A 21741-nucleotide genomic window follows, 5' to 3' on the forward strand; every position below is an offset into this window, starting at 1 on the left:
CTCTCTCTAAAACTCATAGTTTTAACTATTTTAAATTCTAAAATACCATTGAGTGTTAAAGGATGCAGTAGGAAAACAAAACACATTGAGCATGTTAGAATTTTTTTTAATGTTTATTTATTTTGAGAGAAAGCTCACGTGCATGTATGTGAGCTGGGGAGGGGCAGAGAGAGAGGGAGAGAGAATCCCAAGCAGGCAGCAGGCTCTCAACATGGAGCCAGATGTAGGGCTTGTTGCAGGGCTCAAACCCACAAACTCTGACATCATGACCTAAGCTGAAATCAAGCCAGGCACTTAACTGAGCAACCCAGGACCCCCGAGAATGTTAGAATTAAAAAAAAATAAATAAATTAGGTTGACTGGCATTATAAATCAGGCCTTAGAGATTAAGGTTTTTGTGCCACATTGTTAGGGTAAGGGAGAAGAAATCAACTAAGGGCCTAAATGGCATGGATAACTTGGCATATAATGAATGAAAATCTATGAGGGCAGAAAAGGGACTTAAAAAAATATGGTAGCGCTGAGAGATACCTTTTAGTAATTTATTTATTGCATTTGACTGCTGTTCTTCCAATCTCAGTTGCAGTTCCCACATTGAGGCTGCTCCCACCCTTCCTGTGTCCCTTGAGCTGAGCAGGCACTTCCTGTCCTATTGGAAATGAAAGTTAGAGTTTGGGGGTGGTATGTGATATGTGTGTATTTTTTCTGCAGAATGTTAGTACTGTGGGTCCCATTATCACAGCAAAAAGGTGACAGGAAAACTGGAATAGAGACTACTGGGACTTCATTTAAGAAAGGGTTTGGGCTTAACGTTTGTCGTGGCAAAGCTGACAAGGTTAATTTAAGAGAACATGTATGATGGCACAAGGTGACCTGAAGAAGAGATTTGAAGGCTTTGATTCTATATATATCCCTGTTCCATTTGGATTGGTAAGAATTACTAGGTGTCATTCTGGAATTTTTGGTTTCCTACAAGTTTCTTATTAAGGCTACTTCCACAGGACATTACTTTGAAACTGTTTGAGGTGAATGTTGTCTCAACTGTGTTAGGTTCTTCTTCCCTGAGAACTTTGTATTTTTTTCTCTGTGAAGCTTATGTTTTTTTATGGTTATTTTTTCCTACAGCTCTACAGCTCAGAGACAACTTGAAGCAAACATCCCAACTCTGTGAACTTCAGTTTGGGCATAAATTCCAGATTTGGTGAGTAACTCTTAACTGTTTCAGCTTTATGGACCTTGAAGACTAGAAAATGGTGGGATAAAGAATCAAACAAGATAGCTTACAGTTGTTGAAGAAAGTGCTAGGTAGGCAATTTTATCTTAATAAAGCTGGGGGGAAAGCAAAGAAATCACTAGGCACCAAGTTTCATGGCATAGTTAAGTTTGATAATTCCTTCTTAAGTGTGAAATCATGCCTGGGGGATTCTGATGCCTGGGGGAATCTGAAAAGGGGTGAGAAGCATCAGCCCATCAGCTTGAGTCAAGAGGAATAGAACTATCCACAGATCTGAAACTAGTTATTTCCCGCAGTCTGTCTCTGCTGTTTGGTGAGCTCTTCTGTTTGTTCTTTCTTCGTGTCTTAAGATCACTGTAAGTATAAAGTGTGGGAAAAGTCCTGAGCTCATCTCACATATTCTTTCTCAGTAGAGTTGTCTTCATGAGTTCTCTAAGGCAGTGTATCTCAGTGGCCCCTTTAAAATCAAACTTGAAAGCTTTTTCTAAATCTTGTAACTCTAAGGGAAAAAAAAAATCTTCAGTGTCTTTTCAGGAGAAACAGAACTTGTTCATATTGGAGAAGGGATGGAGTTGAAAGGGGTAGACCTAAGAACTTTTCTTTTGCTTTAACTACTAAGACTGTGGGAAAAAATAAATAAATAACATCTTGGGCATTAGGACCCAGTGGAAGTGCCTTATTCAGACTCTTGGTTAACTTCTCTCAGTGACGTAAACAAGCAGCCCCAGCTCTTTCTCTCCCGCCCCCCCATCTCTCTCCCTCTTGCTCCTTTTCTCCCCCTTTTTCCTCCCCCTCCCTTTTCCCTCTCATTTTCTCTTCCCCCCCCTTCCCCCTCCTTTTCCCTCCCTCCTCTCTCTCTCAGCTCCCTTACATTAAAGAGAAAATGCTGCTATCAGTGACTTCCAGGCCTGGGATTTCGACTTTTGGCTATAACAAGAACAACAAGAAGGTAGGGAAAAGTGCTTTTTTGGAATCCAGCTACTTCCTTTCCTGGGGATCCGGGAGTGCCCTTGGCTTTAACATTCTTCTTAAGAGGGGAACGGAATTCCTCTCTCTGCTCAGCGCCTCTCCCTTTTCCACCACTTCTTTCGGCATCTTTTCTCACCTGGTTTTGAAGTTCCAGCAATTTACAGTCCCTGTGTGTGAGGCCTGAGAAGGCAGGGGAATTAAAAACAAATCAAAGTTGCAAGTTTGTATCTTTGTGAAATGAAGTTAGTTTGACTTCCTGCTGATATACCCAGTCTCCACTGGGATAATAATGTCATCTCAAACCCTGGTCCTGTGCTCACTCTCTCCGAAGTTATTTTCATCTTTTTGAATAACTGTTTTTCCCCCTCTCCGGCAACCTTCCTTTCTACTCACTCAACCAGGATTATCAGGTGGGGGAATTATAGTCAGGGAAATCACAACAGCTTCATCAAGAACAGGGTATACTCTAGACTGCCCCACCTAGCCATAGGGAAGGAGTGGTAAGAGAAGACATACTTTGGGATTAAGGCAGAAAGTTCTGTGATTCTTTGGTTTCTGCTGCTGAGCTGCTGCTTAGACCTCTGCTGATGGCCAGGCTCAGCAGGGATCCTTAGAGTTTTTGTGATTAACCCAGGGTTGCCAGAGAATTGTGTTGTGCTTGGGGACATGGGCAGTCTAATGAGAGGTGGACAGTTATGCCCACATTCACCAGGGAGTATCCTTGGCAGTTTCTTGGCATTTCAGGGCACACAGTGCTGATCAGGAGGAACTTCTTGCTGTAGGAGAAAGACCCTTTAGCCTCTTTCTTGGCATTGTAACTGTTCTTTGAAGAAAAAAGATGACCTAGATGTGTAGGGATCTTTTGCCCATCTGATGGAGTGTTAGAGGGTGTGGGAAAGATTCCTGCTGCTTTCTCATATACCTAAAGATGCTACTATAGGTAACTTAAAGTGTCTGATCAAGGCAGTTGGTAAATGTTTAGACCCAAAACACTTAGAATCAGCTTATAATAGCATTCATTCTGGTTTATATCCTTAAGAAATATGGGTACTTATATGTTTGTTGGTTATCAGTAATAGACATACACTTATGAATATGCGATTTTTAAAAAAAGTTTTGGGGCGCTTGGGTGGCTCAATCAGTTAAGCGTCTGACTCTTGGTTTCCTCTCAGGTCATGATCTCATGGTTCATGAGTTCAAGCCCTGTGTGGAGCTCAGCACTGACAGCAAGGAGCCTGCTTGGGATTCTCTCTCTCCCTCTCTTTCTGCCTGTCCCCTGCTCATGCTCTCTCTCTCTCTCTCAAAATAAATAAATAAACTTAAAAAAAAAAAAAAAGGAAAAAGTTTTATTTATTTAAGTAACTCTATACCCAACATGGGGCTTGAACCCATGACCCCAAGATCAAGAGTTGCACACTTTTACAACTGAGCCAGCCGGGTGCCCCATGAGTATAGGATTTTGATAGAAGGATATTACATTTGTTTTTGTTCCTTTTAAAATTTATATAGTACTATATGAAACTTTCCTTCTTAATATTTTTTCTCCAAGTCTCTCAGGTTACCCACACCCATTAAAATAAAGTAAAATGAATTCTGGAAGTTAGTTTTTTTTCCCTCTTAGGGGTTTCATGTATTTGATGCTGTCTAAACTAGCTCTCTTCACTCCCTTTCTGCCTTGTAGTATAGGAAATATTTAACCAGCTTCTAAATCTAGGGTAGCATAAGGGACAAACAAGCATAATTATGGACTTGGATTCAAATCTCATGTCTCTTCTGATAACTTGTAAGGTTTGAGAAGCCATTGAGAAAACATGGTTAGGTACATACTTATTAATGTATTTGTCAAGAATTCTTTTGGCTCATGGGGCACCTGGGTGACTCAGTTGAGCATCCAACTCTTGATTTTGGCTCAGGTCATTATTCCAGGGTTGTGGGATTGAGCCCCATGTCGGGCTCCGTGCTGAACTTATTGCCTGCTTAGGATTCTGTCTCTCCCTCTGCCCCTGTATCCTGCTTACACATATGTGTGCGCTCTCTCTCATTTTCTCAAATTAAAAAAAAAAAAAGAATTCTTTGGGTTTTTATAGGTCTGTGTTATGATGACATCACTTTGTAGCAATGTATATGACTCCTTGTGTAAATATGTAGGTTGGTGAATATTGGGTATATTTAAAACATTACTATGTTGTTCTTTGTCTTTGTGTTGACATGTGTTCACTTCTCTTTTAGGAAGAATGTTTGGATGGATTTGTTAATGTAATTTGTAAATTTTTATAACCAAGGTCACATTTTTAAAATAACTTTTGTTTTTAGTAATAAATTTAAGACCTGCCCATTAAAAAAAAAAATTAAGCATAAAGAGGCATATAAAATAAAAAGTTAAGTCTTCCCTTCATGTCTGGAAGTTCCTTACCCAAATCCCACCCTTCAAGGAAAATAACTGGTAGCAATTTGGTGTGTGTATCCTACCAGGCTTTTCTATGACAAGATAAAGTTTTAATTTTGACTTTGGCTTATTTGCCATTTCTATTAAGAGCTGTTTCTCAAGTAGATCAAGCCTGTATAATAAAGTTCTTGGACTTGTCCAAAATGTTTAAAAAACTGAAATAACAATAAAAATTTAAACTTTTGAAAAATACAAATTATAAATATCTGCTTTTATTGTCCATCATTATTATACAAAAATCTAGTATAATAGATTTGTAGAGATCTGCTTTCTTTAAGGGAATTTTTACATCATAATTTACTGTAGTCATCACTTCTAGTTTGTAGAGTAAGAATAATTGCCAGTGAGCTCAGAAAAGCCATTTTTACCTAGTGTTGTGACTTGCTTGAAAGTGTATTAATTTTATTTACTTGACCTTAACAAGTAGGTTTGCCTTATTTTGAAACGTATTCATGTACTTCATTTGTCAGGGACTTTGTTACCTGAGGAGTCTATGACAGTAGTTTTCTTACTCTTTTTTGGTTATGGTAAAAAAGGAATACAGTCAAGGAATGTATAACTCCTAATAAAGGTAGATTCTTTCTCAAGATGTAGTGTTGAATATTCATTCTTTTCTCTAGAATTAAAATAGTCACAGAAGGGGGGAATGTGGATTTCAAAGACCGATTCTACAAAACAATGTAGTACATGTTTTAAAAACAGCTGTTTTAATGGCCTTCACTTACTCTTTGGTTCATTAAAACTTTTTTTTTTAATTGTTTTAAGGTAAAAAGATCAGAGTTCTAGGATCTCAACTCTTTTCTTCAGTGTTAGAAAGAGTAGCTCAGTAGAGAGATTTTGAGTGTAGGTGAGATTGAAAGAGGCAATGTTTGGAACTGTAGGAATCTCAGACTTGTAAAGGGCCTAACCACGCCTTCCCTGACATCATCTTCCTGGCATGTGTTATTATAATTTAACTCCTCAGAGCATCAACAACTATTTCCTGTGGAAAAAAAAAAAGAAAGGAGATTGTGTTTAACTTGGGATAACTTGCCTTCCCCAGCCTATTTTGCATAAATTTCTATTTCCTCTTGATCTTAACTTATTGAAGATCAGTACGGGGGGGCTGGAAGTAATGATGAGAGTAGAACTGACTGCTGGGCATTGTCAGATCTTCACTCTGAGAAGCATGAGTTACTTGAAATTTTTGTTTACTCAGGAGAGAAGCAATACTATAATTGTTTATGTATTTACAACAGGGAAAGATAATTGTGTTTACTACATATTCATCTAGTTTCTATCAAATCAAACTTAGTAGAACTGAGGACTAAGAATGTTTAGGTCTAACATCTCTTGTCTGGGGGCGGCTATTCTGTTACTGGTAATAAAGTGGACTCGGTTAGAGTTTAGTGGTAATGTCTCTCTGTTGATTCCTCCTTTACATTTTGAGCACTACTACACTGATTATCTTTTCTCCTGTAATACGTATCCTACATGATCTCCTTGCCTCCTGTTTCTCCACCCTCTAAATAATTTTATACTTGCTGCTGATATAGTCTTCCAACATCCCAAGGGTCTAGTGCTGAGCATTTCTTGTATAAAAACCTTTAATGGCTACGTATTACCTGCCAAACAAAGTCCAAATCTGTAGCCCAATACTCACTATTTATCCAGCCTTTTCTTATCTTCCCCACCTACCCGCCTTGATTCCACTACCTTCACTCTGCCCCACCCAGTTGTTTTACTTGCAATTCTCTGGATATACCCTTTAGTTTACATTTTAATTCCATAAGAAAATATGCAGTAAGAAAATACAAGAAACAGGATGATAAAATATAGATGAGAATAAGGGGTCAGATGGAATTAAAATACATATGTGCAAACCATAGAGTTTTATCCTGGAAAATGAGGACTGAAGATGAGCCGTTGATTTTGTCACTGCAGAGGTGGTTGATAATTTTGACGAGCAGTTTCAGAGTGGGGAGCAAAAGCAAGGTTGGAGTGGGTTGATGATTGTAAAAGGTAATGTAGTATAGATGGTGTGTATAGAGTAATCGTTGAAGAACTTTAAGATGGAGTCAGGGCGCTTGGGTGGCTCAGTCGGTTGAACTTCCGACTTTGGCTCAGGTCATGATCTCGCGGTCTGTGAGTTCAGACTCCACGTCGGGCTCTGTGCTGACAGCTCAGAGCCTGGAGCCTGCTTTGGATTCTGTGTCTCCTTCTCTCTCTGCCCCTCCCCCACGCATACTCTGTCTCTCTCTCTCTCTGTCAAAAATAAACATTAAAAAAAAAATTTAAGAACTTTAAGATGGAGAGCAGAACCCAATTAAGAAATGGGCAAGATATGAATAGGCATTTCTTCAAAGAAGATCTACAAATAACCATGAACAAGGTGTTCAGCATTATTAGCTATCAAGAAATGTAAATCAAGGGTCCCCTGGGTGGCGCAGTCGGTTAAGCGTCCGACTTCAGCTCAGGTCACGATCTCGCGGTCCGTGAGTTCCAGCCCCGCGTCGGGCTCTGGGCTGATGGCTCAGAGCCTGGAGCCTGTTTCGGATTCTGTGTCTCCCTCTCTCTCTGCCCCTCCCCCGTTCATGCTCTGTCTCTCTCTGTCTCAAAAATAAATAAACGTTAAAAAAAAAAAAAAGAAATGTAAATCAAAACCACAATGAGATACCACTTTGCACCCACTAGGATGGTTGTAATCAAAATGACAGGTAATAACATGGAGTATTGGACTCTTCATACACTGCATGTGGGAATGTTAAATGGTGCAACTTCTTTGGAAAAGAGTTTGGTGGTTCCTTAAAAGGTTAAGCACACTCCTAGGTATATACTCAAGAGAAATTAAAACATGTCCACATAAAAACTGTACACCAGTGTTCATAGCAACATTGAAGGTAGAAGCAAGCCAGATATCTACCAACTGATGAACAGATAAATAAATAAAATGTTGTATATATCCATACAGTGCAATTTTTGGAATTTTATTCATCAGTAACAAGGAATAGGGTACTGATACATTCTACAAAATGGATGAACCTTGAAAAATATTTTGCTAGGTCAAAGATGCCACTCACGAAAGCCCACATATTTTATGCTTCCATTTATATGAAATGTCCTGAACAGGCAAATCTATGAAGACAGAAGGTGGATTAATGGTTGCCTAGGTCCAGGGGGGAGGGTGATGGTTGGGGGTAAATGGGGAGTGACGGGTATTGGGTTTCCTTTTGGGGTAATGAAAATGTTCTAAAATTGATTGTGGTAATAATGGTTGTGAAAGTGTGATCTAAATACCATTGAATTTATACTTTAAGTGGGCTAATTACATGGTGTATAAATTATATGTCAATAAAATCATTATTTTAAAAAGATAAGGAATAGAGAAGTGAGATAAAGGCAGAAACAGGATGGGGGTGATATTGAGAGAATTTTCTTAAAGATGGGAGATATGGGAGCCAAAATGTAAAAAGAATCATGGCGAGGTACTTGATTCTTATTTCCTAAATATGTATGTGCCTATTTGTGTTCCTTCTTTGTGATCCTTTTATTTTTGTTGTGCCTCATGTATTCAGCCTCTGATCCTTTGTTGTTGTCCCTTCCTTTTGGAATGGCCTTTCTGTTCATTTGTTCACTCCACCCACATTCATTAAACTGCTCCAGTGTGCTAGGCCCTGGGGCTACAGCATGACTGAGGCTGTTCAGTAGCTCAAATAAAACTGTCCTTTAAAACCCTATCTATCTCTTTAAGTTCAGCTGAAAAGTTACCTCTTCTATAAAGCATCTCCTAATCCCTCTACCTCCCACCCCCAAAGAGGACTTTTTTTTTTTTCTGAGCCTCTATAAAATTTTGTATTTCATATATGGCAATTTATGTAATTTTGTGTTGTTTTGGAATCCTTTAGGTGATTGTCTTATTTTCATTGCTGGAGTGTAAACTCTGTAAAGGTAGATAGGGTGTCATTCAGTTTATTATGCCCCATCATTCAGTTTATTATCCCCCAAAACACCTGATTTTAATTTTTTTTAATGCTTATTTATTTTTGAGAGAGATAGAGTGTAAGCAGGGGAGAGACAGAGAAAGAGAGAGGGAGACACAGAATCTGAAACAGGCTCTAGGCTCTGAGCTGTCAGCACAGAGCCCGATGTGGGTCTTGAACCCCAAACCGTGAGATCATGATCTGAACCAAAGTTGGACGCTTAACCGACTAAGGCACCCAGGCGCCTCCTGATAATAGCTTCTAAAGCCTACTCGTAGATCCTGAAAAAAATCTACCCTAATAAATGTAATTAAGCTAATGTTAGGCATTAAACTAAGGTTAAACAAAGGAAGGCAGCATTGTATTCTATACAAATTGTGTAATATGGAGTTAGAGCTGAATTTAATTGTGACTTTGTCAGTTTGCTAGCTGGGTATTAGTTCCAAGTTTCTTAGGCTCTCTAAGACCTTGATTTTTCATCTAAAGTACTGATATACTTCATTGGATTCTTTTGAGAATGCGTAATATTTATAATCACATGTTAGGATGTAAATGGCCTATTCTTTTCTTTTTTTTTTTTTTTTTTTAAGTAAACTCTATGCCCAACATGGGACTTGAACTCATGACCCTAAGATTAAGAGTCACATGTTCTACCACTCACTGAGCCGGCCAGACACCCCAACTATTACTTCTTTTATCAAAAAAGCCCTTTTTAATGCTTTATTTATTTATTTATTTATTTATTTATTTATTTATTTATTATTTTATGTATGTATTTTGAGAGAGAGAGAGTGTGCTTGCAACCATAGAGGCGGGGGGCGGTGGGGCAGAGAGGAACAGGGAGAGAGTATCCTAAGTGGGGGCTCGATGTTACAGTTTGTAAGATCTGAAATCAAGACCTGAGCTGAAATCAGGAGTTGGGTGCTTAACTGACTGAGCTACCCAGGCACTCCTATTAATTTATTTTTTATTTTTTTTAATTAAAAAAAATTTTTTTTTGAGAGAGAGAAAGAATGTGAACAAGGGAAGGGCAGAGAGAGAGAGAGGATCCCGAGCAGGCTCTGTGCTGTCAGTGCAGAGCCTGATACAGGGCTCCATCTCAAAAACTGTGAGATCATGACCCAAGTTGAAATGAAGAGTCAGTGACTTATCGGACTGAGTCACTCAGGTGCTCCTTTTTTTTTTTTTTCTTTAAGTTATTTTGAGAGATAGAAAATGAGGTGGGGGGATGGGCAGAGAGAGAGAGAGAGAGAGAGGGAGAGAGAGAGAATCCCAAGTGGGCTTCTCACTGATAGATGCTGGGCTCAAACTTGCAAACTGTGAGATTATGACCTGAGCCGAAACCCAAGAGCGTCGGTCGCTTAACTGACTGAGCCACCCCAGTGCCCCTCCTATTTTTTTTTTAAATTAAAGTTTTCATTTATTTATTTATATTTTTTTACTGGGTGTAAACGCAGTGTGGGGCTTGAACTCACCACCCCAAGATCAAGAGTCGCATGCTCTTTCGACTGAGCCAGTCAGACACTCCTGTGTCTTTCTAAAACTTTTATGATTTTAGTGGGATTTGGGAAGCTATAGAGGTAATTACATATATTCAGTTCAAAATCTTCTATTCATTCTTCATCCCCCTCCAGTCTGGCTTCTGCCCCTACTAGCCCACTAAGAGAAATCATCATAGTCATCAGGTATTTCCCCCCCATCCCAACTTCCCCACCCCAGCTTTATTGAGATATAATTGGCATATAACATTCTGTAAGTTTAATGTGTAAAATGTGATGATTTAATATACATCTGTATTGCAAAAGGTTTACCACTTTAAGGTCAGATAACATATCCTTCACCTCAAATAGTTACCTCTTTGTTGTTGGTGAGCACATTAAACCTCTACTGTCGTAGCAGCTTTAAAGTATACGTTACCGTGGTATTAACCATAATTAATCACAGTGCTGTACATTAGATCCCTGGAACTTACTCCTCTTATAATTGGAAGTTTGTACCCTTTGACCAACATCTCCCTATTTTCCTTACCCCTTAACCCTTGGCAACCACCATTCTATTCTCTGTTTCTATGAGTTTGATGTTTTTTGATCCCACGTGTAAATGAGATCACAGTATTTGTCTTTCTCTGACTTCTTTCACTTAGTGTAATGCCCTCCATGTCCATCCGTGTTGTCACCAATAGGAAAATTTCCTTCTTTTTATGACTGAATAATATTTGTTTGTATGTATATACAACATTTTCTTTATTCATCCGTCAGTAGACACTTAGATTGGTTCCATGTCTTGGCGCTTGTGAATAATGTGGCAGTGAACATGGGACTCAAGATACTCTTTGAGAAAGTGATTTTATCTCCCATGTATCTATACCCAGAAGTGGGATTGCTGGATCTAATGGAGTTCTATTTTTAGTTTTCTGAGGAACCTCCATACTCCATACTCTTTTCCATAGTGGCTGCACCAATTTACATTCCTACTAATGGTACACTAGGATTCTCTTTTCTCCACACCCTTTCCAGCATTTGTTATCTCTTGTTTTTATGACAATAAAACAGATGTGAGGTGATATCTCATTATGGTTTTGATTTGTGTTTCCCTAAGGATTAGTGACATTGAGCACTTTTTCACTTAGCTATTGGCTACTTGTATGTATTCTTTGGGAAAATGTCTATTCAGGCTTTCTGCCCATTTTTAAAAAATGTTTATTTATTTTTGAGAGAGAGAGAGAGAGAGAACATGAGCGGGAGAGGGGCAGAGAGAAGGGGACAGAGGATCTGAAGCAGGCTCTGTGTTGACAGCAGCGAGCCTGATGTGGGGCTCAAACTCACAAACTGCAACGGAAGATCATGACCTGAGCTGAAGTTGGATGCTCAACCTACTGAGCCACCCAGGCATCTGCTCATTTTTTAATTTTTTTTTTTTTTTTTTTGCTATCCATTTATATTAGTTCCTTATATATTCTGGTTTTTTGACCCCTCATTAGCTATATGGTTTGCAAAATTTTCTTTAATTCTGTAGGTTTCCTTTTCATTTTGCTGATTGTTTCTTTTGCTGTGCAGAACTTTTTCGTTTGGTATAGCCCCAATATTGATTTTTTGCTTTTGTTGCTTGCACTTTTGGTGTCATATCCAAAAAAACAACATCAACTAGATCAATGTGAAGGGGCTTTTTCACTGTTTTCTTCTAGGAGTTTTATGGTTTTGGATCTTACATTTAAGTCTTTAATCCATTTCAAATTAATTTTTGTGAGTGGTTGTTAATATAGGGGTGCAATTTCATTCTTTTGTGTGTAGATATACAGTTTTACTGTTACCATTTATTGATGGGACTGTTCTTTCCTCATTGAATGTTCTTGGTTCTGTTATCAAATTTGAGTTGCCAGTGTATATGTGGATTTATTTCTAGGTTCTTGATTCTGTTTCCATTGGTCTGTGTCTGCTTTTTAAATTTTTTAGTTAAAATTTTATTATTATTATTTTTTAAGTAAGCTCTGTGCCATCATGGGGCTTGAACTTACAACCCTGAGATCAAGGGTTGCATACTTTACTGACTGAGCCAACCAGGTACTCTTTTAAAATTTAATTAAAAAAAATTTTTTTTTTAATTTACATCAAAGTTAGCATATAGTGCAATAATGATTTCAGGAGTAGAATCAGGGGTGCCTGGGTGGCTCAGTTGGTTAAGCGTCTGACTTTGGCTCAGGTCATGATCTCATGGTCTGTGAGTTGGAGCCCCAAGTTGGGTCCTGTGCTGACAGCTCAGAGCCTGGAGCCTGCTTTGGATTCTGTGTCTCTGTTTCTCTTTCTGTCCCTCCCTTGCTTGCTCTCTGTCTGTCTCTCTTAAAAATACATAAACATTTAAAAAAAAAAAAAAAAAGGAGTAGAATTCAGTGATTCATCCCCTGCAAATAACACCCGGTGCTCATCTTCCTTCCTAAGTGACTTCCTTAATGCCCCTTGCCTATTTAGACAGACCATCCCCCCACCCACAACCCCTCCAGCAGCCATCAGTTTGTTCTCTATATTTAAGAGTCTCTTATGTTTTGCCCCACTCCTTGTTTTTATATTATTTTTGCTTCCCTTCCTTATGTTCATCTGTCTTGTATCTCAAATTCCACATATGAGTGAAGTCATATATTTGTCTTTCTCTGACTAATTTCACTTAGCATAATACACTCTAGTTCTATTCACATTGTTGCGAATGGCAAGATTCATTCTTTTTTATTGCTGAGTACTATTCCTGGTATGTATATATATATATATGTGTGTGTGTGTGTGTGTGTATATATATATATATACACACACATATATATATACGTATACATATATATATATACACACACACACACACACACATACACACACACACCACATCTTCTTTATCCATTCATCTGTCGATGGACATTTGGGCTCTTTCCATACCTTGGCTATTGTTGATAGTGCTGCTATCAACATTGGGGTGCATGTGCCCCTTCGAGACAGCACACCAGTATCGTTTGGATAAATACCTACAAGTGCAATTGCTGGGTTGTAGGGTAGTTCTACTTTTAGTTTTTTGAGGAACCTCCATACGGTTTTCCAGAGCGACTGCACCAGTCTGCATTCCCACCAGCAGGGCAAAAGGGTTCCCCTTTCTCCACATCTTCACCAACGTCTATCATTGCCTGACTTGTTCATTTTAGCCATTCTGACAGGTGGGAGGTGGTGTCTCATTGTGGTTTTGATTTGTATTTCCCTGATGATGAGTGATGTTGAGCATTTTCTCGTGTGTTTGTTAGCCATTTGGATGTCTTCTTTGAAGAAGTGTCTATTCATGTCTTTTGCCCATTTCTTCACTGGATTATTTGGTTTTTGGGTGTTGAGTTTGATAAGTTGTTTATAGATTTTGGATACTAACCCTTTATCTGATATGTCATTTGCAAATATCTTCTCCCATTCTGTTGGTTGCCTTTTTTTTTTTTTTAATTTTTTTTAACGTTTATTTATTTTTGAGACAGAGAGAGACAGAACATGAACGGGGGAGGGTCAGAGAGAGAGGGAGACACAGAATCTGAAACAGGCTCCAGGCTCTGAGCGGTCAGCACAGAGCCCAATGCGGGGCTCAAACTCACGGACTGCGAGATCATGACCTGAGCTGAAGTCGGATGCTTAACCGACTGAGCCACCCAGATTCCCCTGTTGGTTGCCTTTCAGTTTTGCTGATTGTTTCCTTTGCTGTGCAGAAGCTTTTTATTATTTATGTATTTTTATTTTTTTAATATTTATTTTTGAGAGAGACAGAGTGTGAGTGGGGGAGGGGCAGAGAGAGAGGGATACACAGAATCTGAAGCAGGCTCCAGGCTCTGAGCTGTCAGCACAGAGCTCGATGTGGAGCTCAAACCCACGAACTGCAAGATCATGACCTGAGCCGAAGTTGGACGCTTAACTGACTGAGCCACTCAGGCACCCCTGGAAACTTTTTATTTATTTATATTTTATTTTTATTTTTATTTTATTGTGTTTTTTTTATTTATTTTATGTGTTTTGGGGGGTAGCTTTTTCTTTCGATGAGGTTCCAATAGTTCATTTTTGCTTTTGTTTCCCTTGCCTCCGGAGATGTGTTGACTAAGAAGTTGCTGCAGCCAAGGTCAGAGAGGTTGTTGCCTGTTTTCTCCTCTCGGATTTTGATGGCTTCCTGTCTTACATTTAGGTCTTTCATCCATTTTGAGCTTATTTTTGTGTATGGTGTAAGAAAGTGGTCCAGGTTCATTTTTCTGCACGTCGCTGTCAAGTCTTCCCAGCACCATTTGCCGAAGAGACCGTCTTTATTCCATTGGATATTCTTTCCTGCTTTGTCTAAGATTAGTTGGCCATACGTTTGTGGGTCCATTTCTGGGTCCTCTCTTCTGTTCCATTGATCTGAGTGTCTGTTTTTGTGTCAGTACCATACTGTCTCGATGATTACAACTTTGTAATACAGATTGAAGTCCGGGATTGTGATGCCTTCAGCTTCGGTTTTCTTTTTCAAGATTGCTTTGGCTTTTCAGGGTCTTTTCTGGTTCCATACAAATTTTAGGATTGTTTGTTCTAGCTCTGTGAAGAATGCTGGTGTTATTTTGATAGGGATTGCATTGAATATGTAGATTGCTTTGGGTAGTATCAACATTTCAACAATATTTGTTCTTCCAATCCAGGAGCATGGATTTCTTTGTGTCTTCTTCAATTTCTTTCTTAAGCTTTCTATAGTTTTCAGTGCATAGATTTTTCACCTCTTTGGTTAGATTTATTCCTAGGTATTTTATGGGTTTTGGTGCAATAGTAAATGGAATCGATTCCTTGATTTCTCTTTCTGTTGCTTCATTATTGGTGTATAGGAATGCAACAGATTTCTGTACATTGATTTTGTATCCTGCGACTTTGCTGAATTCATAGATCAGTTCTAGCAGTTTTTTGTGGACTCTTTTGGGTTTTCTGTATAGAGTATTATGTCATCTGCGAAGAGTGAAAGTTTTACTTCTTCCTTGCCAATTTGGATGTGTTTTATTCTTTTGTGTTCTCTGATTGCTGAGGCTAGGACTTCCAATACTATGTTGAATAACAGTGGTGAGAATGGACATCCCTGTCGTGTTTTTGACCTAAGGGAGAAAGCTCTCAGTTTTTCCCCATTGAGGAGGACATTAGTGGTGGGTCTTGCGTATATGGCTTTTATGATCATGAGGTATGATCCTTCTATCCCAGTTTCTTGAGGGTTTATTTATTTTTGAGAGAGACAGAGAGAGGGTTGTGGGCGTATGCAAGTGGGGGTGGGGCAATGAGAGAGAGGGAGAGAGAGAATCTCAAGCTGATGGCCCAGAGACTAAACGTCGGACTCTAATTCAGGCACCGTGAGATCATGACCTGAGCCGAAATCAAGAGCGAGACCCTTAACCCACTGAGCCACCCAGGCACTCCACTTTCAATTTCTTCCATCAGTGTTTTGTAGTTTCCAGTATACAGATCTTTCACTTTCTTATTTTTAAGTATTTTATTGTTTTTGATGCTTTTGTTAGTGGAATTGTTTTCTTTCTGATACTATATGGAGATGTAACTGATTTCATTGATAGTATATAGAAAAACAACTGGTTTATTAATGTTGATTTTGTATCCTGAAGCTTTACTGAATTCGTTTGTTAGGCCTCACACTTTCTTGGTAGAGGTTTATCATTTTTTGTATATAGGATATGTTATCAGCAATTATACTTCTTCCTTTCAGATTTGGATACCTTTATTTTCTTTTTTTGGGTGGCAAGTTGCTATTTATTTATGACAAATATTCCACATCTGTGATCCTCTTTTTTTTTTTAATTTTTTTATTAAAGTAATTTCTTCACCCCACATGGGGCTTGAATCACGACCCTGAGATAAAGAGTCACATGCTCCTCTCACTGAGCCACTGAGGTGCCCCTGGCAGAAGTTCTTTGAAATGAGGCCATGGGCCTTGGCCAGTCAGAGGATGCTGTTATCTGGCTTGCCTATCTTGCACATGGCCCCACAGATAGCGTAGGTTTTAAACTGACTGTTGAACCTTGTCAACCTTGGCCGTGTTCATCTCGTCCTTGAATGTGTGGTTCTTGGTGGATGATATGGTTGTTGGCGGAGCATTTCTGTGGTAATACAAGTCCAGAAACTCCCTGGTGTCATTCTGCATGTTAAGGGTGCACCTGCTACCACCCTGGATGCCTTTATTTCTTCTAGCCTACTTGCTACAGCTAGAACTTCTAGTACTGTGTTGAATAGGAGTGGTCAGAATGGGCATCCTTGTCTTGTTCCTGATTTTAGAGGAAAAGCTTTCAGCCTTTCACTGTTGAGTATGATATTAGCTGTGGGCTTGTTGTGTATGGCCTTTGTATGTTGAATTATGTTCCTTCTATACCAAATTTGTTGAGCAATTTTATAGTAAAAGGACGTTGAATCTTGTCAGTTGCTTTTTCTGCATCTGTTAAGATGTATGATTTTTATCTTTCATTCTGTTGTGGTGTATCACATTTATTGATTTCTGTATGTCAAAACATCCTTTCATCCCAGTGGTAAATCTGACTTCATTATGATATGTGATCCTTTTAATGTGCTGTTGAATTTATTTTGCTAGTATTTTTTTTTAATTTTTTAAAATGTTTATTTATTTTTGAGAGAGAGAAACAGTGTGAACAGAGGAGGGGCAGAGAGAGAGGGAGACACAGAATCTGAAGCAGGCTCCAGGCTCTGAGCTGTCAGCACAGAGCCTGACATAGGGCTTGAACTCACGAACCACTAGATCATGACCTGAGCCGAAGTCGGATGCTTAACCAACTGAGCCACCCAGGCGCCCTATTTTGCTAGTATTTTGTTGAGAATTTTTGTATCTATATTCATCAGAAATTTTGGTCTGTTGTTTTCTCTTAGTGTGCTCATCTGGCTTTGGTATCAAGATAATGGTGGCCTTACAAAATGAATTTGGGAATGTTTCCTCCTCTTTAGTTTTTAGAAGAGTTTGAGAAGAACTGGTGTTAATTCTTTAAATGTTTGGTAGAATTCTCCCATGAAGCTGTCTGGTCCTGGGCTTTTCTTTCTTGGGAGGTGTTTGATTACTGATTCAAGCTCCTCACTTGTTACTCGTCTGTTCAGATTTTCTGTGTAGTTTGTTTAATGTTTTATTTATTTTTGAGAGAATGAGCGTGAGCAGGGGAAGGGCTGAAAGAGAGGGGGAGAGAGTATCCCAAGCAGGGTCCTCACTGTCAGTACATGCATGGCTCAACCTCATGAACCATGAGGTCATGACCTAAGTCAAAATCAAGAGTTGGACGCTTAACTGACTGAGCCACCCAGACGCCCCTGTTTGTTTTTATGATTAATACTTGGTAGGCGTAAGTTTCTATGAATTTATCTATTTCTTCTAGGTTATCGAATTTGGTGGTGTATAATTATTCATGGCAATCTCTTATCCTTTATGTTTCTGTGGTATCAGTTGTAATGTCTCTTCTGTACAATTTTGAGTTCTCTTTTTCTTTGTAAGTCTAGCTAAAGTGTTGTCAATTGTTTATCTTTTCAAAAAACCAATGATTAGTTTCACTGAGCTTTTCTATTGTTTTTCTATTCTCTGTTTGATTTATTTCTTCTCTGACCTTTGTTCTCTCATTTTTTCTATTAACTTTGGGCTTAATATGGTCTTCTTTTTCAAGGTCCTTGAGGTTGTTTGAAAAAAATTTTAAATATTTATTTTTGAGAGAGAGAGTACAAGCAGGAGGAGGGGTAGAGAGAGAAAGAGAGGAGAGATAAAATCCCAAGCAGGCTCCATCCTGTCCGTGTGGATCCTGACACAGGACTCAGTCTCATGAACTGTGAGATAATGAGCTGAAATTAAGATTCCGACACCCAACTGTCTGAGCCACCCAGCTGCCCCAAGATTTTTTTTTCTTTAAAAAAATTTTTTTTAATGTTTATTTTTGAGAGAGAGACAGACAGACAGAGTGTGAGCAGGGGAGGGGCAGAGAGAGAGGGAGACACAGAATCTGAAGCAGGCTCCAGGCTCTGAGCTTCCAGCACAGAACCAGATGCAGGGCTCGAACTCACAAACTGCGAGATCATGACCGGAGCCAGTTGGACGCTTAACTGACTGAGCCACCCAGGTGCCCCGATTTTTTTCTTAATGTGAGTATTTATTGCTATAAACTTCCCTCTTCGCAATATTTTTGCTACATATCATGAGTTTTGGTATGTTGTGTTACCATTTTTTTTTGTTTCAGGATTGTAAAAATTTCTTCTTTGACCCATTGGTTGTTCAGGAGTGTATTGTTTGATTTCCACATTTTGTGAATTTTCTAATTTTCCTTCTGTTATTGATTCTAGTTTTTTACCATTTTGGCCAGAAAAGATACTTGATGGGCTTAGTAATTTTTCATTTACTAAGACTTGTTTTGTGATTTAATACATGCTCTAATCTGCAGAATGTTCATGTACACTTGCAAAAAGAATGTGTATTCTCCTGTTGGTTGGAATGTCCTGTATGTGTCTCTTAGGGCCATTTGGTTTAAAGTATACTTTGAGTCCTGCATTTCTATATTAATTTTCTGCTGGGTGATCTATCCATTTTTGAAAGTGGGTTGTTTAAGTCCCCTACTATTAGTGTACTGTTGTCTGTTTTTTCCTTCAGATCTGTTATTATTTGCTTAATATATTTAAGTACTTTCATGTTGGGTGCATATGTATTTACAATTTCTATATTCTCTGGATGAATTGACTGCTTTATCATTATATAATGATCTATGTCTCTTGTTTTTTACTTAAAGTCTATTTCTTCTGATGTAAGTATAGTTATCTTGCACTCTTGGTTTCCATTTGCATGGAATATCTTTTTCCAACCATTTACTTTGTTCTTATGTGTGTTTTGTAAGTAACATGTTAAGTTGGGTCTTGTTCTTTTATCCATTCAGCCACTCTGCATTTTGGCTGGAGAATTTAATCCATTCACGTTTAAAGTGATAATTTCTAGGTAAGGACTTATTGGCATCTTGTTAATTGTTTCTGGCTTTTTTTTTTTCTTTTTAAAAAAAAATTTTTTTTTCAACGTTTATTTATTTTTGGGACAGAGAGAGACAGAGCATGAACGGGGGAGGGCAGAGAGAGAGGGAGACACAGAATCGGAAACAGGCTCCAGGCTCAGAGCCCCATGTGGGGCTCGAACTCACGGACCGCGAGATCGTGACCTGGCTGAAGTCGGACGCTTAACCGACTGCGCCACCCAGGCGCCCCCTTTTTTTTTTTTTTTTTTTTCTTAAGTAAACTCTACCCTCCAATGGGGCTTGAACTCACAACCCTGGGATCAAGATCAAGGACCAGGCACCCCTATTTCTGGCTGTCTTGTAGTTCTTTTCTTCCTCTTTTGCTGACTTTTTTTTGTGAATTGATGATTTTCTGATAATTACTGATTACTGGTAACTTGTCTTTGTATACAAAATCTATGCTTTTAACCTCCCCCTGACATTTTGTGTTTTCATATCACAGTTTACATATTTTTATGTTGTATATCCATTGACAAATTATTTTAAGTATAGCTATTGCAGGACTTTCTTTCTTTTTTTTTTTTAAAGTAGGCTCTACACCCAATGTGTGGCTTGAAGTCATGACCCCCGAGATCAAGAGTTGCATGCTCTACCAACTGAGCCAGCCAGGTGCCTCAGTACTTCTGTTCTTTAACTTTTATATTAGAGTTAAGTGGTTAATACCATTATGTTACAGTATTAGAATATTCTGATTCTGATTATATGTTTACCTTTACAAGTGTGTTGTATATTTTCATATGTTTTCATGTTGCCAGTTAGTAGTCTTTCATTTCAGCTTCACCAACTTCTTTCATCATTTCTTGTAAGTCAGGTCAAATGGTGATGAATTTTCTTAGTTTTTGTTTGTTAAGGAAAGTCTTCCTGACCTTCATTTCTGAACAACAATTTTTCTGGGTAAACTATTCTTGGTTGGCGTTTTTCTTTTTTCTTTCATCATTTTGACTATATTATCCCATTCTCTTCTAGCCTGCAAGGTTTCTGCTAAAACATCCACTGATAGCCTTTGGAGGTTTCCTTGTATGAGGGAATTTGTTTTCTTGTTGATTTTATTTATTTATTTATTTATTTATTTATTTATTTATTTATTTATTTTTAAGGTTTTATTTACTTAAGTAATCTCTACCCCCAATGTGGGGCTTGAACTCAAGACCTTGAGATCAAGAGTTGCACGCTCTTCCAACTGAGCCAGCCAGACATCCTTTCTTGTTGATTTTAAAATTCTGTCTTTGGGGCACCTCTCTTTTGGTTGGTTAAGCATCTGACTCTTGATTTCGGCTCAGGTCATGATCTCACAGTTCGTGAGTTCAAACTCCACATTGGGCTCTGCACTGACAGCTCTCCTATCTCTGCCCTTCCCCTGCTCGCTCTCTGTCTCTCTCTCTCTGTGTGTCTATCTCTAAATAAGTAAATAAATACTTACAAGCATAAATAAAATTCTGTCTTTGTCAGGCAACTGACTGGTTCAGTTTGAGCACGCAGTTATTGATTTCAGGGTCATGAGTTCAAACCCCACATTGGGGTAGAGATTACTTTGAATAAATTAAATTCTTTGTCTTTGATTTTAGACAGTTTATTATAATCTATCATGGAGAAGATTGTTTAGGATTGAAATTTTGTGGTAAGTTATTACTTTCATGAATTGGATGGCCAAATATCTCTCCAGGTTTGGGAAGTTCTTAGTCATTGTTTCTTTGAATAAGCTTTCTACCCCTTCTCTTCTCCTTCTGGGATTCTAGGGATGTATAAATTGTTTCTGTTAACATGTCCCTAGGTCCCATTAACTTTCTTCATTCCTTTTCCTTTTTTTCTTCTGACTGGATAATTTCAAAGGACCACTCTTCAGGCTCACTGATTCCTTTGTTTGGTCTAGCCTATAAGGTACTTGTAAGTTGCCAGATCCAACTAGCTTTTTTTTTTTAGTTTACATCTTACATAACTTCTTGGCAGCATTTGCTAGAGTTGACTATTCTCCATTTCTTGAAACGCTCTCTTTCCTTGCCTCTGATTACACAACCTTTTTGGGTCATGCCCTTTTGGCCCTTCTCTTTTGGTCTACTTGTCAGTTATTCTGTTCAATTCCTGATTATTTAGAATTCTTTAGGCCTTCCTACCTTACCTTCTCTTTAAATATACTTTTTTCCCTAGATTTTAGTTGTTAGTATGCTAATAGATTTACAGATTATAATTGCTAGACAGATCTCTCCACTGTGTATCCAGCTGCCTAATAGATATTTTTTCCTGGAAATTTTATAAGTTATTCAAGTTCTTTTTTATGTTAGAGAGTATGTGAGTTGGGGAGAGGGGCAGGAGGAGGGAGAGAGAGAATGAGATATTTATTTATTTATTGACTGATTAATTTATTAAAGGTAGCAAGACTTCTTTTTTTTCCCTTTAATCTTTGTTTATTTTTAAGAGAGACAGAGCACGAGCAGGGGAGGGGCAGAGAGTGGGGGAGACACAAAATCCAAAGCAGGCTCCAGGCTCTGAGCTGTCAGCACAGACCCCGACACGGGGCTCGAACTCACATTGTGAGATCATGACCTGAGCCAAAGTGGGACACTGAACTGACTGAGCCACCCAG

The 21741-nt window shown here is 38.6% G+C and overlaps 1 protein-coding gene across 2 annotated transcripts in view; it reads left to right on the plus strand.

Annotated features, from left to right (window-relative positions):
* The first annotated feature begins 690 nt into the window (after positions 1-690).
* Positions 691-21741, plus strand: part of RBMS2 (RNA binding motif single stranded interacting protein 2) — a 72951-nt gene continuing 51900 nt past the window's right edge. The window contains exons 1-2 of one of the 2 annotated variants that reach the window (XM_047067035.1): positions 691-930; positions 1126-1201. Coding sequence is in view for 1 of the 2 variants with exons in the window: in XM_047067034.1 (XP_046922990.1) it covers positions 2118-2183 (66 nt within the window). In the remaining variant the exon portion in view is untranslated. Of the gene's footprint in view, positions 931-1125; positions 1202-2045; positions 2184-21741 lie in introns of those variants that run through there. The other variant, XM_047067034.1, reaches the window with a different exon arrangement.

This window comes from Lynx rufus, unplaced genomic scaffold, assembly GCF_022079265.1.
Source record: "Lynx rufus isolate CCGP_SWC_20201006 ecotype Redwood Valley unplaced genomic scaffold, mLynRuf1.p SCAF_7, whole genome shotgun sequence".
In the NCBI taxonomy this organism is placed as follows: Eukaryota; Metazoa; Chordata; class Mammalia; order Carnivora; family Felidae; genus Lynx; species Lynx rufus.